The sequence below is a fragment of the Tripterygium wilfordii genome, chromosome 16 (genome assembly GCF_013401445.1).
Source record: "Tripterygium wilfordii isolate XIE 37 chromosome 16, ASM1340144v1, whole genome shotgun sequence".
NCBI classification, from domain to species: Eukaryota; Viridiplantae; Streptophyta; class Magnoliopsida; order Celastrales; family Celastraceae; genus Tripterygium; species Tripterygium wilfordii.
The window spans coordinates 4,048,981-4,066,219 of NC_052247.1; the positions used below are offsets into that span (position 1 = coordinate 4,048,981).

A 17,239-nucleotide genomic window follows, 5' to 3' on the forward strand; every position below is an offset into this window, starting at 1 on the left:
AATGATGACATCATACAATCACAAACCTGGTCCACCTGGATAGATGACACACCACATCAGAAGAGCATCTTTAGACTTTAGTAGCACAAACCCTAATAACAAATTTGACCAGAAATCAGATGGAATGCAGATGATAATAACCTTAACTACATATATTAAGATCTTTAAAGCGAAAGGAAACGACCTCCAGCTTAACTAGTAAAACATTCGCACACATAGATATTAGGTTTAGAGTTCGATCCTCTCCCCATTCATTGTATCAAAAGAAAAAAGATTTTAATGGCGAAACTGTCACTAGTTATGTTAAGTATAAATATGAGTCATATATAGAGTACAAAGGAACGAGCATATCCACATAGGCCAGTGCCCTTCCCAATGACTTCTACATGATACAGAAGGTTAGAAGCATTTGTATAGTCAAGGAATGCTTGCCTATGGTGTAAGGAACTAGGTAAACAACTCCCGGTGCATAAAGCTCTTGCAATGACCGGGGTCGGGGACAAATAAAATGTACGCAGACCTTATTCCACATAATATGTGGAGATGTTTTTTACAAGAATTGAACATGTGGCCTTTAGGTTATATATACCTCTACAACTGGACCACAAAGTTCAAGGAACTTAAAGGTCCTAAACTTAGCTCTCTAAACTTGGGTCAGTTTCCGGTTGCTTGGGAGTGGTGGCTCCACCATTCATTCGGGCACGTGCCTCAGCAAACATCCTTTGCTGCTCAGCCGCGGCTTCTTCCTCCGTCATTTCGTTTCCATTGCTCCACTTGCCGCCACCCCTTAATGAATCCTGCTGGAAGACATTCCCAAAGAGACTATCAGGATTAACAGTGTAGATGCAAGGTTTCTCAGTTTAATCATGGTGCATGGAAGGTCCATGATTCTTGATTTTCATCCCAATTCAACCACCCTAGTAAAACAGCCAAAAAGTAAAACAAAGAAAAGGGGAGAAAAATGCTTCATTAAACCTTTCAATTATAATGTTAATGCCAACATTGAATCACTCGGACCAAAAAGTTGCCCTTAAATCTAAGGTAGATGGAAGGATGAATAAATGCTCAATTACCATTATCTCAAGCTTGTGTTGCTCGTAAGCAGCATAAACTTCCTCAATGTACTCGCCAAACCCGAGAACCTAACAGAGATCAGAAAAAGACTGAAACAGATTTATGTAATGTACAGAAAAACTGAACCATGAATTAGTAACTCTCAGCCACATAGACTAATAAATGCATAAGTTGGCTTTTAAAAAAAAAAGTATGAGTAGGCTTCCTCTTCTTTGCAACAAACATCTCAAACCGCCGCAAGCCACAAACTTGTAATATTACAAATCAGAAAAAGCAGCAGAACACTTGGCCCCATTGCTAGGGAAGTAATAATCCTCACAATTGTATAGTGGCTTAGATTCCCATATCTGCAAGTGCTAAAGGCTTAAAATGCCTCTACCAACACTTATCTAATGAGGTATATTAACCAATAATCTCATCTTCATTCAAGAAGTATATGTATATCATGTGTCTAAATTTCTGACATGTAATCTGTTGTATGGGGGTGGGGAAGAGGCTTCAAACCACTCTCCTGTTGGAGAGAGGTGGGGGGGCCTGCCACTGCGGCAAGTCTTAATCCCCTGATGTGTCTGAATTTACATCCCCACAGAAAATTCATTACCGATTCAACTGAATACCATTCAGATCACTACTATGAAACCATCTAGGGCAAGAAAGTTACATACTCCAAAACCATCCTACACTGGTCAAACACAGAAAAGAAAAGCTATGCATGAATCTGTTTCTTCCTACTCCTCAGAGGAAAGGTATGGACACAATCTGACAATACCAGGGAGAGAAAGAAGAAGAAGCACATAGCAAGAATGAGTATCATAATTAAGCATAGCAAATCTCACATCAGAGGACGCTCCAAACACACAATGGAAATGTTATGCATGAACCTGTGATTCTTCCGACTACTCAGAGGAAAGGTATGGACACAATCTGACAATACCAGGGAGAGAAAGAAGAAGAAGCACATACAACAGCAAGAATGAGTACCATAATTAAGCAGAGCAAATCTCACATCAGAGGACGCTCACAAGTATAGACAAATGCCCTGATGAGATTTAAAAAGTAAGAAGGTTATGGCCAGACCTCTAAGGCCTTAAGCACATGCTCAGGTGCGATTGTCCTTTTGTCCTCTCTGCTACAAACTTCGTTGGACTCCGACGATACAAGATTTATGAACTCTGTTAGGGTCATTTAAAAAAGTACAATTTCAATCGTTATCAATAAACATAAATTGCATAATATAGCTACGAATTTCAAAAGAACCATTTTGGTAGAATATCCAACAAAAACAAAAACAAAACTATGCTGCAACTGTTTCTACTAGAAATGGCAATAGATTACCAGACAATTAAGTATTTTTAGGCCAGGAAAAAAAGAGGCATTAATCCAAATTCCAAAGCCAAGAATTGTTCCAAGATATTATAGTGTTGTTTTAAACAGATTCTTCATAAAAGGACTATGAATCCATAAGCTCGATAAGAAATTAAGATAGAACCAAGTAGCAGTAATAGGAGTTTTTACCATATCTTTTGCATTCTAAGCTTCCGAGAATAGAGAATAGCTTAGATGCAGCCACAAAATCTGGAAATCAACGGCCCTTTTACCATGAAATTGATATGACTAATATGCTATCTCAGATTCTCAGTCCTAGCAACATTTGCCTGTTCAGAGCATTGTGGCCTGCTCATCATACCTTGCACCTTGCACCAGGTGCAAGGTTAAATTCCGTTCACCCCCAAATATTATTAAAAGAACACGGACATACGCACTCAGACACTTAAACAATTACATATAAAAAAACAAATAAAAGCAATATTCCCCATCAAGAGTACCCCAGTAATCTAGTCGAGTTTATGATCTTAGGGGATGTCTAGGCCTTTATATGTCCTACAATCCTATTTAAGTCCTAATTAGCTTAGTTACAAGTAATTATAAATTTAAAATTTCTATTGGAAAGTACTCAAACTCTTAAAAGAAGTCTTCAGATGACAATTTTTTAAGGGATCGATAAATCTTCATAAATTGTCAGGCCTGCATTATTTTCAGCCTGCAAATGATTATCTTCAATGATGCAGTAAACCCCAACAACAATTTATCACTTTTTCTTATTTGCAACCATTTGGATGAACATATGGCTCGAAAAGACAACACTTCCTCCTTCAAAGCTAATATGTTAGACGAATATAGCAAAGAAACAATAAGTTCAACTGTTCAAGCATAACAAAACCAAAGACTGAGCCTTTCTCCATACTATTTTGCATTGTTACACTAAAAAAAAGAACAGGAAAAAAAGGGAAAAAACAGTAAGCTTTCTCATAAATGAAATGTTTTTTACAGATTGCAAACAGAATATCTAACTGTATGCTAACTAAAAGAAAAACAATCAAGCATATAATCACCTATAGGGGCAATTTGAGCAACCCATCCAAAACTACTTTAAAAAGCCATGAACAAGGAATCCAAATGGGGTAAAAAATCATTAAGCTGGTCATAGAAGAAAGATTAGCTTAAATAACAGCTATAAAATTCCATGATTATCTTACCTACACAACACTCAATCAAAAGGTCTTGAGCATCTCTTGCAACACGAACGTCTGGGGGTAACATCTCTTTAATAATTTTGGTCATAGTTGCTGCAACATACGATTCACAAACACATCAGAGCCAAAAGGCAAAAAAAAAAAAAGCAACAAAAGAAGAAGCAACCCACGAGAAAGGTTATACAGTCAGACAGATAGAAACGCTAAAAATCAATTCCATAGAATCAATGAAATTTGTCAAACACAGAGAGACAAACCTATCCTGTTACAAGATCATAATTTACTGCAAGGATAAAAAGTCTCCACCACAAGCTGTTGCCCACGGAACTTCTCTAGTATCCTTTTTTTGGGAATGGCTAAAATTCTATCAAACCACTGAAGAGAGTGCAACCCAAGGAATTACAAGGAACCAGGGATAATTGCCTCAAGCAGATTGATACAATGAAAGGAAAAATAAATATTTAACGCACAGGGTCTCCTTGAAGTCAAAAGTGCTATGATTTCTTTCTTTCCAGATGAAAGAGAGTCCAAGCGATGGAAGTTAGAGAGAATGATAGGAGAACAGGGAGGAACAATTGAAGAAAAAGATGAAAGATAATGGGAGAGAGGTTGGTCCTGTCCAAATTTATGTTCACCCAAATATCTATGGATATTGTTGAAAATTGGAAAGTCTGGACAGTTATTACATGAACATCCCAAAGTACCAAAAAAGACAATAAAAAAGTGATAACTAATACTATCTGAAAATGCACCCATAGATTGAAGTTTACAGAAACCATTCCACATAACAGTGAGCAAAACTACAGTTACAGACTTACAGGGCTTTAAAATTGAACATAGCACATTTTTGATTGCTTTCTGATTAGTATAAAATCGAGGAATGATCTATAGAATTACTTACAAGTAATCCATTGTAGAAGCTATATGCTTCAAGGCTAATAAAGGTAATTCATGATATCCCATTAAGCTAAAAAGGTATCAATTTCTTTTTAATAGGCACAAAACAACAAAAAATCAACAACTACAAGTTTTGAGTTTAGGAGACAGGAGGGCAGTGGGCGTGGTTGGAAATTGGAATGAATCTCAGAGGCAAGTCATAAACTCTAAGGTCTTGCTTTCGAATCTCACTTTGTACACCTTGGATTTAATTCATGTTTCATCCCTTACTAGGTAACTAATTAAATATCATTTCATTTAATTCTACAATATATGAATATTAAAAACATTAGAAACAAAGAACATAAAGTCCACTTTTATTTTCAGTTTCGACAATCCAACCACAAGTGAGTGCAAAATATCATGAATGAGTATTGGGGACGCAAACCCTGAAACAAAAATCTTATTTTCAATAATAAAATTCTTATTCATTCATCAGGCATGTTGTTATCTCAAACCCTGAAACAAAAATCTTATTTTCATTAGTAAATTTCTTATTCATTCATCAGGCATGTTGTTGTCTCCTCATAGCCTTACATCCTTTCTGTATCATATACAGCGGACGTATATAATGTCCCCCTTTTAAGAATATTTTAATAATGGTATATAAACCTTTACCTAAGGGCATCGAGGTGTGCCCAACCACAAAACCAATTTTTAGCTATAAAGCTGGAGTGAAGAGCATGCTAGTTAAGTGGTCAAGTTCTTCCCGCGGTGCTTGAGGGCGAAGGCTCAAATCCTCATCCCCATCGAACAATTCACACACACACAAATATTTGTACGGAATAAATGCAAGGGAGGCACAGATCAAGAATCCAGCTAGATCTGTCATAGACTAAGCAGATTCGTGACTGGCAGATTCAAAGCACGAGTGATATTCTAGTGCAACCATGATAATATCAACAAATATGAAAGATCATAACTGTAGTCATAATTATCATGATTAGAAAGAGTTCAGGGTAAGATGCAAGGATGGTGATGAAACGTGTGTCAGTTGTAGTAGATTGGGAGATTTACTGAGAGGATAAGATTTCTTTTGAGAGGAAATTTCATTCAAGCGCATGTAATCAGAATACATATTCTTGTTTTAGAAACACGGAACCCCTCAAAGGCAAAGCCACGTTGGAGATACAAGCAATCACCCACATACTACTGGTATCAATTAACCCCATGGCGCATTAGGTGGGATTTGAACTCAAAACTCTGTTTGTATAGCGGGACTCAAAGTTCCCTTCATTCTCCATTGGGCTAGAGCATGTTTTCTTATTCGGGTATGACATCACTATTCCCGATCCTACATACATTGAAAGAAAAGTAAACCAAGCAGGCTTTATCTTACTTCCCTTTTTGCTTAAATTGACAGACTAAACATACTTAAAAAAATACCTCCTCAAATTAACCTCACAGCAAAAGAAAAGAAACTGACCTTTAGGAAGTGAAGCGTCCTCTTTTGACTTGCCAACAATATCCACGGGTTCCATCTTCACCCTTCTATCAGACAGCCAAGGGAAAAAGAGACTTTTATCATATAAGTAGAAACGATCACCAAATTATACAATCTCAGTTATCTGCAAGCCGATTTCATTTGCTTCTTTCAAAATTTTATCAGAAAATTTCTATCTTCTGTTAATAAGAGATTGCGGATCGAGCCGGTATATTAATCCGAGCAACAAATATAACACAAGAGAATTACTTGAATTTAAAATTCAAAATAATTGCGAGAGAGCAAAGCTGCTGACAAAGTTGGAAGTACAGAAACAAGAATCACTGGCCAAACCACCGCACACACAAACCAGAGACGAGAGAACCCACAAATAAGCCAATCAACCTCAACCAGCAGACACAAAACCATCACAAAAACAACCAACTCATAATCATGCACGAACATTTTAAGCGTAAAAACAGAAAAATACCTGATAGGGAACGAAACAGGTAGAGACAACCCGACTCCGGGGCTGGCAGGGAGATCGAGGGTGAGCTAAAGGCGAGATCCAAAGAAACACGAGAGGGAACAGAATTAGGGGCTAGGGAACTGTCGTTGGCGGTGATCGTTGCCGATGAATTTATAGCCAGGGGTGGAGGTGAAGAAAGAGAGAGAGGAGACAGAGTATATGGTCGGACGAAGACGAATCAAAAGCGTGAATGAGGGGCCGAATAAAGACTAATATATGTAATAAAATATTTTTATTTGACATACATCTAAAAATTAACTTTATTACCTTTTACAAAAATATATATATATATATATGCTCCTTTTATTTTAAGGAAAATTAGGTTTAAGGAAATTTTTGATTTTTTAGTATTTGTTTTTAGGGGTGTAAACAGTGGGTTTTGGTCATTTTTTTCCCCTTTTTTGACAAAAAATTAATTGGCGATTGGTAGATTAATTGCGGTTATTTCAATTATTCAATCGGTTAACTATTAACTATTCGGTTTTCATTAACTATTTTCTTATATATTTTCATAAAACATGTGTTGAAATACTAATTAATTTTGCTTCGAAAATTGGTGAATTTTTTGAAAGTTTCATGGAACAAGCAAAATCTTTTTTGTAGATGGAAACAAGGGGAACCTTAATGAGTACTGCATAGGTAGAGAAGTACCTGGGCTTTACATTTCTCAAATATTCATGGTTTCTTTTATATATATTTAAAAATTAATCAGTGTAAAGAAAAAATAAGTATTAATAGAGTCTCGGTGTAATACGATATCGTTCAGTTTTCGATGATATTCGATGGAATACAATGTCATTCAGGGACGACTGATTTTATATTTGTGTGTGTTTTTTTTTTAATTTTTTTGATTGTAATATATTTTTATGGTAATTTAATGTCTTAAGTTTTCAATTTCTCTTTCTCAATATGGAGTAATGAATATATTTCGGTGTCATGATCTTTTAAAAAAAAAGGTTATTAAATGTAATAAGGCCTGGGCCCAAAACAATATCTATGGGCTCAATTATGTAGATGGATATGGGAACCGAAAGCCCATCTCAATAACTTCGACTCTTCTCCGTCTCGAGTCTGCTACCGTGCCTTTACCAGGAGAGCCTCCGTTGCTTGAAGCAATTTAGTGTTCTTATTATTATGTCGCTGCAATTCTCCACTAATTTCGGCATTGTAGCTTGTATTTCACCCCTAGAAACGTTAAAATAGATTCCGACGAGGAGGATTTCGTTTTCGTGGGTACACCGATAGAGCGCGATGATGAGAACACCAGCCGCAAGAAGAAGCCCTCGCCGAGGCCTCTGGTCAACTGCGAACCCTACCTTCGTGGAAGCAAGAGGTATTTATTTACCCTGAATGACATTCACTCTGTTTCTTTACCCTAATTTTTGTTTTGATCTCTCTTTTGTGTTTTTTTTTCCTGGTTATGAATCTGTGAGCAGCTTTTACTCTGGTTGTTTGATTAGTAAGTAACAGTAAGATAAAGGGATGATTGAATTTACTATACAAACTTCCCTAGTCGCGTTTTCTCAGCAACCAAACAAATAAGGTTGTTATTAGGAGATTTTGGAAGAAGTTACCAATTTAGAAACAGTAGCTTAGAGTAATGCGGACATGCGTATTTCTTAGGCTGAGCCGCAATTTCAAATGAAATTATGCATTTTCTATTTGTAATGGAAAATGATCCCAATATATAGGGTTGCGTACTGTTTGGAGATATCACTTTGCATAAGTTGAAGATTTAATGCCTTTCAATACATTTTCTTTGGTTTCATTGGGATTTAATGATGATATATACCTTCAGTGATCCAACCCCGATTCAGTTTTCTTCTCTTTTTGTTTTTATTTTGGGGATGGGAATTTGTATTCCTTCAGGTTAGAGATGAAGAAGGACGAAGAAGGTTTCATGGAGCATTTACAGGAGGATTCTCTGCTGGTTATTCCAATACAGTGGGTTCAAAAGAGGGTATATCTTTAATTACATTACAATAAAACTATTTCACATGTTTTTTAATTTTGATACAGCTTATAGATTGACTCCTTGAAGAAAATTTACAGGATGGACTCCTCAGTCATTTACATCGTCTTCGGAAAAACAGAGCTGAAGTCAAACAGCAAAGCATTCTTAATTTTCTGGATGAGGATGAAAGAGCTGTATGTTATCCCACAATTTTACCATATTTTGATGCCAAATTTATGTTGTAAATGATTCAACATTGACCAAATATGGGAAATATATTGAATTGCTTTGGTTGAGCTTGTTAATAATTGAAACTTTTTCAACGTTTGGACTTTGGGTTATGTTCCAAAATAGCTCTAAGGTATTGAAAAATATGTCTAATAAAGATCCTGACTGTTAAAAAGTGATTGCTTCCAGCGTTTTGCTGACATATCCAAAACATGAAAAAAGAAGTTCATGTTTCATGATCTTGTCATATATCCTGTTGTATCATATTAGTCTTTCTATGGAAAAAAGCTATATTCTTAATGATTGCCTGAAATATTAAAGTTTCAAAGCCTGATTCAACTTTTATAATTCCTCTTGCCTTCTGCATATTAGGAACTGAAAGGTCAGGTGGGTACATCTTCTCGGTTTGAAACATTCGGGTTTACAGCTGCTGAATGTGCTCGGAAAGAAGCTGTGAAGGAACAACAGAAGAGGTCTTTTTTATTAGTTTGCCTTTTCCTTTTTGGCATGTTTAGTATTTCAGGAAAATGTTTTTTTTTTTTTGAAAAATTATGGTCACGTTATAACACCCACTATCACACACAACACTCATTTACATTTTACATATTCATTTCCTGAGCTTGTTGATGTTTTTTTTTTGTTGTTGCAGGCCATCAGCTATTCCTGGACCCGTTCCTGATGAACTAGTTATTCCAGTTACAGAGTCTATCGGTGTGTTCCTGTTAATTTATACTAGTCTATTTTCTAGATGTGTACTGGTGCAAATTTTATGACTCTAACTTCCACCTCGTGGTTATTAGGTGAGAAATTGCTGCTGAAGATGGGATGGCGCCGCCGTCGTTCAATCAAGGATTCACATGCAAATTCACTATATAGTATGTCCACCTTATACTTCTGCATTTCATCTGGTTTCGTACTTCTTGTTTTGATGTTTACTTGATTGTGTTAGCTGTTAGTTGGCAACTTGAATTTACTTGGAAGAAGGGTCTCCGACATTAATCTGATACTGAAAATCATTCATGAGAAGGTGTTCAACAATACCGCTTACTGTTAATACCTATAACTTTATATTGTGATCGGGTCAGTACCTTGGTAAAATTGGCTTTGCAACTCATGGGCATGAGTTGGGCAGTTGCTGGTCCAGTTGAGGAACGTAAGGCAGCAAGGGAGCTAACTGAGGGGGGTAAGTAGTTATGCCATCCCTCTTCATTCAAAAGAAAATTGGAAAGAGAGAAACAACAGGGCTTTTCCGGGCTTGTAATCTCATTTTGATATTTTGAATGATAAATGGTTATCTTTCTTTATTTTTGATACAGTATAATAGTATAGCAAGCGAGTATATGGTAATACTATTCCTGATGGAATAGCTCTCATTCCATGTAAATGATTAGATTTGGGTTGATTTCCTTGGTGACCACAATAGCACCACTTGTATGATTCCCTTTCCCACCATCCTTGAGGTTTCGGTGAGAATCTTAGATTTTATCGAAGATTGGATTTATGGAATAACACTATAATATTAGATAACCAGTAACACCCCCACCCAAAAAAATATGCTGGTTTCTGGTGCTATTTTTTTGGATTACTTCTTTTCTTTCACTTTTGTGTTGTCAGCGAATCAGCATGTAATGATAGCATGTCATATTTATTTAGAGTCTTTGGCTAGATATGGCTCTTCTGCTTTGGTAGTTGCTTGGAATTTTATTTTTTTTAAACAGCCACTCTGTTATTCTAACAACTTTCTTACGGATGTTCGCAGAGAAGCCAGAAAAGCTTTTCTGGCATTGTCTTCTGATGATGCAAAAGCCCAGCTTGCCGACTCCGAACTAGCTGAAGGTGATTTAGAAAGTTGCATGAAGCATACTGGTAATGACGATGTGGCCGCTTCTCAAAGCACAGCGGTAAGGAGTTTTCTTCTTGTTGATTATATTTGTGGCTTTGGTATGACTATGAGGAAATGTGCCCTTTATGTCATGACTGAAACTCTGTTTATCAAAGGTTTCAGAAATTATCACTGACTATAGACACACGCAGAGAGTGGGGGAGAGATAAGAGACATTTCAATATATTTTAATTTTTGAATAACTTTTTTGAATGGAAAAAAACTTTATTGAAGGGCCCCAAAGGTGTGCCTCTCAAGACAATAATGATCCTAATCCTTATCAAAATAGGAGACGGGAATCGATTTCTAGTTTGTATGACTCATTTTCTCCCTACAGCTTTTTGTGCTCAATCCAAAGCACGATTCACATGGTTTAGGATATGATCCATTTAAGAATGCTCCCGAGTTCAGGGGTATGCTTTTTCTTGAAGTGAACCTGGTTTTACTAACTCATTGGTTGCTATCATTTTAAAAATAACTTTTCAGTTTTCTTTCTTATAGGAAAGAAAAGATCACTCGTATCTGGTAACTGCGAACCTGAGAATAAAAAAGCCCTGTCGATAAGGGAAAGTCTCTTTGGTTTTAAATGTAATATCTATAATCTGGAAAGTCCGTGCTTTTCATGCTTCTTTGTTGCATTATTGCCTTCTTTTTTCATTTATTTATGTTAGTTATGAACAATTTACTTTATTTTTAGTTTTATACTTCTATTAAACTAATTAGCTAGGATTTATCAGCAGGAAAGCTTGCTTCTGGTTTTGGCATAGGAGCCCTTGAAGAATATGATGCCGAGGATGAGGATATCTATGCCGCTGGTTTGTATTTTTGCACTTTGCCTTCAATGAATCTGGTTGTGATCATGCTCTAGAAAAATCTAACTTGTCCTGGTGGTTAAAAGGGGGGGCAAGTTCTATTTCTATATGGCCAACCGTAGTGTTGGATCCTGCAAGGAATAACCAAACTCGAAATAAGATGGATTATGTCAGTTGCTGAGTGCATTTCTTATTTGAAAAATATTTGTTGCCTTACTAAAACAGCTTCGTGTTATATGATTCCCCCTTCAATTGTCATGCGGGCTTTTTTTTTTTGTGTATTCATCTTTGTGTAGTTTTTAAATAAAACCTTTAGGTTGTCATGTTTATGTATTTACATGATTATGCTAAACAAAAGCTCTGTTTGGTTTTCCAGAACTGGCTATTATCTCTGATTGATCTTAATTGTCATTAAAATTTACTACTCAGCTGTTCACTCATTACTTTAGATTATAAAGTGTGATTTGCAAATTACTATTATCTGTCTCCCTGTGACGCATACTTCTGTCATTCATTTTTCAAGTAAGGCTTTGTTGCTGATATATCTATTATAACTAATCTAAAGGGTTTGTTTCATGCTAATTATGGTCAGAGGATCTCAATGATGTTTATGTTTAAAAACCTGAAGAACTCTCACCAAGCACAGATGATAAACTGAAATTAGTTTGGAAGGAGGCAGGTGTTCTTCCTGGATTTAGAGTTGCTTCAAGTTCTGATTACCAGCTGGAGAGGTAATCAGAAGCTGCACATGTATGTTATCTTCAATGCTGTGCATTAGTTGCATATTCCTTAAAATTACCAATATAATAGACTATTGTGGGTGATTTGATTCGAGTCAAAGAAACAATGTACTTGATTCTTATTAAACTGACTGCAATCTTTTTTCTTTCCCAAGAATTATTCTAATATGCGTAGTTTTGAGAAATACATGCCTGTATGTGTCGGTGTAAATGTGAGATGGGTGAAAATTATATATCTGTATTAGTATGCAGGTTTATGTGGTGTGTGAGACGGGACATTCTAAAAAATATCGTCTATGTGGGTGTACAAAGTGCATATGCATTATGTGCTTTTACTTTCCTTTTATTGTTTTCAGTCTACATTAGTTCTTATTTGTTGGTAACTATTCTCTAGGTTTAATCCTCCAGTAATACCAAAGGATTTTGTGCCTCGCCATGTATTTCCTGGTCCTCTTGTCACTGATGAAAAGTATGCTGCTCCTCCTCCCCAAGAGGTTAACCCTCCCGAGGATAATAGTCTTAAGGTTCTCATTGATGGAGTTGCAACTTTAGTTGCTCGTTGTGGTAAATTATATGAGGATATCTGCAAAGAGAAGAATCAGTCGAATCTGTTATTTAGTTTTCTGAGTGATGGTAATGGACATGACTATTATGCAATGAAATTGTGGGAGGAGCAACAGAAACATAGTAATCATTCAAAGTTGGCATTGGATGGGAAATCGATTCCCGTTGTGCAAAAGATGACTGCAGAGAGCTGTGGCAAAATTTTGGGGGAGAGGCCTTTGGAGAGAAGCCCAAGAGATTCTAGTACCTCAGTTACTCCAGTGGATACTGGGAATCTCCAATTCAATCTTTCAGATACATTTACTGAAGCTGCTTCGTTTGTAAGTGGCTTACTTCTTTCCTTGTTCTCTCTTTTGTTTGTTAAATATTTTATGTTTAGGGGCTTTCCTCTATATTCTAAGTTAGGCTTCTTTTGGTTTTACCTTCTACAGAAATGTAAAGTTGATTCATTCTCATTTTTCATTTGTTATTTTATTTTCTATCATACAGGGTGAGTTACTTGAACTTGCAAAGCCTTTCAAAGATGATCCCGCAAAGCAGGAAAGATTTGAGCTATTTCTCAAAGAGAAGTACAAAGGAGGTCTTCGCACCATCTATTCTGGTGGTGTTAACAATATGCCAGAAGCAGTTCGTGCTCGTGAGAGATTGGACTTTGAGGCTGCTGCTGAGGCATTACAGAAGGCAAAATTGGACAAAGAAAGCAATCTATCTTCAGTGCAGCTCATGGAGTTTGCGGCTGCTGGAGGGATGCAGTTCACTTCTGGTGGACTGGAGGTATATTTTAGGTGTGATAATTCTATTGTTTGTGTTAGATATATATTTTTATGTGTAGACGGTATTATATGTAGACAAAAATTCTTACTAGTTTTTTGTCGACAGAAATTTAAGGATGCTGAAGCTGAGGATTTAATGGCAAAGAAAATGTACCCAAAAAGGGAAGAGTTTCAATGGCGCCCTTCACCTATTCTGTGCAAGCGCTTTGATCTCATTGATCCTTATATGGGCAAGGTACATGTTTTGCTTTCTTAGTTGACTGCTGGTCACAAACGTTTTGATTACATTTTGCCTATAACTTGTTTATTAGTGAATAATCATCACAGAAATTTATTTGTCAGAGCAAGTAAGCTGCTGTGATTTTTTCTACCCCCTCATTTAGAATTGAAATTCTTTTGAAATTTATTATTGAATCCTCTGTAGGGGGTCTGACATTTAAATAGTTCACTTGAATCCCTCACTTTTTGACAAACAGAAAGGAGGAGGGGAAAATGAAAAACTGGGAAAAAAGTAATAACGTATCTTGTTTTCTACACGGAGTGAGGGAGGGAGAGACTAATGAAGGATGTAGCTAATGGGATTTTAATCTGGATGGATGAAATGAAATAGTGCATTGGGGACTTGTTTAATTGAAGAATTCCCTTGAAGTTGAAGTTACATGGTAAATCCTGTAGATCTATTATATGCCCTGCAATGATGAATGGTGGAATGTTGGCTGATTAAGAGATGACATGCCCAAAGAATGAAGGGTAGGTGTAGCACCGACTATAGATATGATTTCAGAAAGTTGTTTTAGATGGTATGAGCATGCAAAACTTAGAAACAGTAGTTGCAGCTATGAGGAGAATTGTGAAAATTCATGTAAGGTAGATAGTACAAAGAGAAGACAGTGACCAAAAAAGACATGGGTGGAAGTAATTAGAAAGGACACAGGCTCGATAGGATCAGTGGAGAGTTTGGCTGTAGATAAGAAGGAATGGTAGAAGAGAATTCATGTAGTTGGTTCAAATTAATTTTTCTTGTTGATTCAAGTAATCGGCCCTAAACTGTTTGGGACCAAGGCTTCGATCATATTCATGATGTTTTATCCTTTGTTCCAGTGAATTTTCCTGTTCTTATCACGTAGTAGGTTCATGACTGAAGCTGCCATACTGTGTCTGTGTGTTACGTCTCCTAACAGTACAACTTAAGACTTATTTAATACCATTTTCAGCGACCGCCAACTCCACGGATAAGAAGCAAGATGGATTCTTTAATATTTACATCAGATTCTCTGAAAGCCACAAAAGTGGAAGAAACTGTTATAAATAGAGACCAATTTCCTGTGGCTATATCTGAAGCTCAAGAACAAAGCAAAGAAGTTGCTGAACAGGGAATTGAACTGGAGGTAGAAGCCAAAAATGTTAGAGAGGCCAGTTGACCTCTACAAGGTAATTTTGTGATATAAAATCATATTTGTTAATTTTAATAATTGCAAGCTGGCTCTGCCCAGGGTTGATGAACATATGGCAGTCATCTATAGTATCATTGCTCCTGCTTTCTTTCTGTTTCATTGCTAGCCCAGCAGTTGATATAATGCAAATTTCCCTTTCTTTTTTCCTTCCTTCCCCCTGACCACCTTTTTTAAAAATTTCTTTTTGTAGCTTTACATGTAACTACTAAATCAAGCCTTGAATATCTCAGGGACAATGCAATGCTTTTATGATCACCATTATTGATCATTAGAATTTGTGCATACAAAATTCTTGTCTTTTCGAGCACCTTTCTTTGTCCTTAATGGTTCTTTCTTGAGGTTTTTGTCATCACTGCACACAATCATCCCATCCAATCAACATTTTCTTCTGCATTTACTATTCTTAAATCCTCATGAACTTTGCTTTTCTGCTTTATTGGGTTCCTTCAGTTAGTCCTCATTTCATATAACCTATGCCATGACCATCTTTAGAATCTCTCAACTACTTGATATTCTATTTGCTAATCTAATTTCTTCATTTTTATCAGATAACATTTGAAATCCTTAAACTCTAACCCTTTATGGGTCAATTGAATGCAGATGATAGATCAACTCAATGTAGATAATAGAAATATTTATTCTTGGGTTACTTTTGCAGTTCTGTTTTACCGTTTTCTGATTTTGCATATCTAAATAACTTGTTATTTCTACTTTCTTGAGAGTATCTTCATACTAGCGTAACTTTGCTAAGTTTGTCCATTGTAAAGCATCAACTTTTAATTGTTAATTCCAACTTCCAAGTTCCCATTCAAAAGATTGTTAATTCCAAGTTGAAAAAGAAAACCAGAATGACATCATTGTTGCTAGTCATTACCTGCCTCCATATTAGTTTGCTGTTTGGATCAAAAGATATTGAAAATATGCTATTCCCTTCATGAGAGCCTTTAGTTTTTCTATCTAATTTATCAGTTTGCATTGTGGATGCACTCTGTCCATATAACAGATTCCTTGCAGTCGGTCCATCATGGGTAATGACCGCCATTTATTTGCGGGCCATATTCTCTGATGATTCTGATGATGAAGTAGAAACCTTCATTGTCAACAAGGCAGAGGATCCAGAGAAGAAGATTGAAGCAGCTAGTAACACATTAAGCCGTTTGATAGCTGGTGACTTTTTGGAATCACTGGGCAAAGAACTTGGCCTAGAGGTTCCCCCAGATCCACTTCAATCAACAAATAAAGACACTACTCCTGGTCCTCATAAAGAACTTAACAAGGGCAATGGAGGAAGTGCTAATACAGTGCCTTCTAAACTTATGTCATCTTCCAATCACAGTGCTCCTGGCAGAACTCCTGCAAATCAACAGGCATTGCATGACTTGGAGGTTTCGGAAGAGGTTGAAACCCAGAGAATTAAGCATATTGATGATAATTTTCCTATGAGTGAGAGCAATATGCGAAGAGTGATTTTTTCTGAAAAAAAATCTAGTAAACAAGTTGATATGGAAATCGCATTGCGAGAGGATAGGCGAAGACGTAAGTCGCCCTCTTCTCCCCAACAAGATCTTGTTAGCTGCTCGTCCTCTGAAGATGACAGGAGCAGAAAACACTCAAGGAGGCAATGGCTTAGAAGCAGGGATACTTATAGTGATTCTTCATCCAGCGACCATCGAGGTCGGTACCAGTCTAGATCAAAAAGGGGAGAAAGGATCCTCCCGAGAAAAGAGCAGGAAACAGCAGAAAACACTCGAAACATCGTAAACATGGAAGTGGGGACTCTCCAAGCAGACCCTCTCATCATGGCACGGAGAAAGAACATGCAGAAGGAAAGAGAGAAACAGAGAAGCAGTAACTGAAACTGATTTCTTTCCCTGCAATTAAAACCGTGTCTAAAAATCTTAGGATGACATCATATTAGAATTACTGTTAAGTTGGTTGTCCCATCATATTTGGCGCTGTTTGGAGTGTTGATGATCTGAGTTAGCTTGTGGGAGTTCTTGATTATAGCCGAGCATGCTTTAGGCATTTATCTATCGCCAGTTATGTGAGATGGGAGTGTATAAACTTGAGCAACTCTTCTTGGACAACGCTGCGGGAGTTAATCAGTTGAATGAATGGATGGAAGAATCCATGATAAGTGGTGGTGTTCTCTTTCTTTCTTTCCATTTGTTTTTTGACCTTTAGTAATCCTTACAAAATTGATGAGTAATATTTGATCTGTTTGGCTGGATTGTAGTACGGGATATTCTATGAAAAAACTCTAGAATCATCGAATGTATATATACTTACATGCATACATATATATATGGTAGATAAGTACCCTGTATTTTACAAAT

General features: G+C 36.6%; 1 protein-coding gene and 1 pseudogene across 4 annotated transcripts; one reads left to right on the top strand and one right to left on the bottom strand.

The window, feature by feature from the left end:
• Positions 1–504: 504 nt before the first annotated feature.
• Positions 505–6,682, bottom strand: LOC119980509 (protein Dr1 homolog). Of its 4 annotated transcripts, none has more exons than XM_038823227.1 (6): positions 6,458–6,682; positions 5,971–6,032; positions 3,612–3,701; positions 2,152–2,246; positions 1,074–1,142; positions 505–800 (listed from the first exon to the last, which is right to left on the bottom strand). In XM_038823227.1, exons 2-6 carry the CDS (start codon positions 6,023–6,025, stop codon positions 636–638), a joined length of 474 nt encoding a protein of 157 aa, XP_038679155.1. In that variant the 5' UTR covers positions 6,026–6,032; positions 6,458–6,682; the 3' UTR covers positions 505–635. The 4 variants fall into 4 exon arrangements, with proteins under 4 accessions (XP_038679155.1, XP_038679157.1, XP_038679154.1 ...); XM_038823229.1 differs by having other exon boundaries at positions 505–797; positions 5,971–6,035; XM_038823226.1 differs by having other exon boundaries at positions 5,971–6,035.
• Positions 6,421–17,183, top strand: LOC119980691 (annotated as a pseudogene).
• The last annotated feature ends 56 nt before the right edge of the window (positions 17,184–17,239 follow it).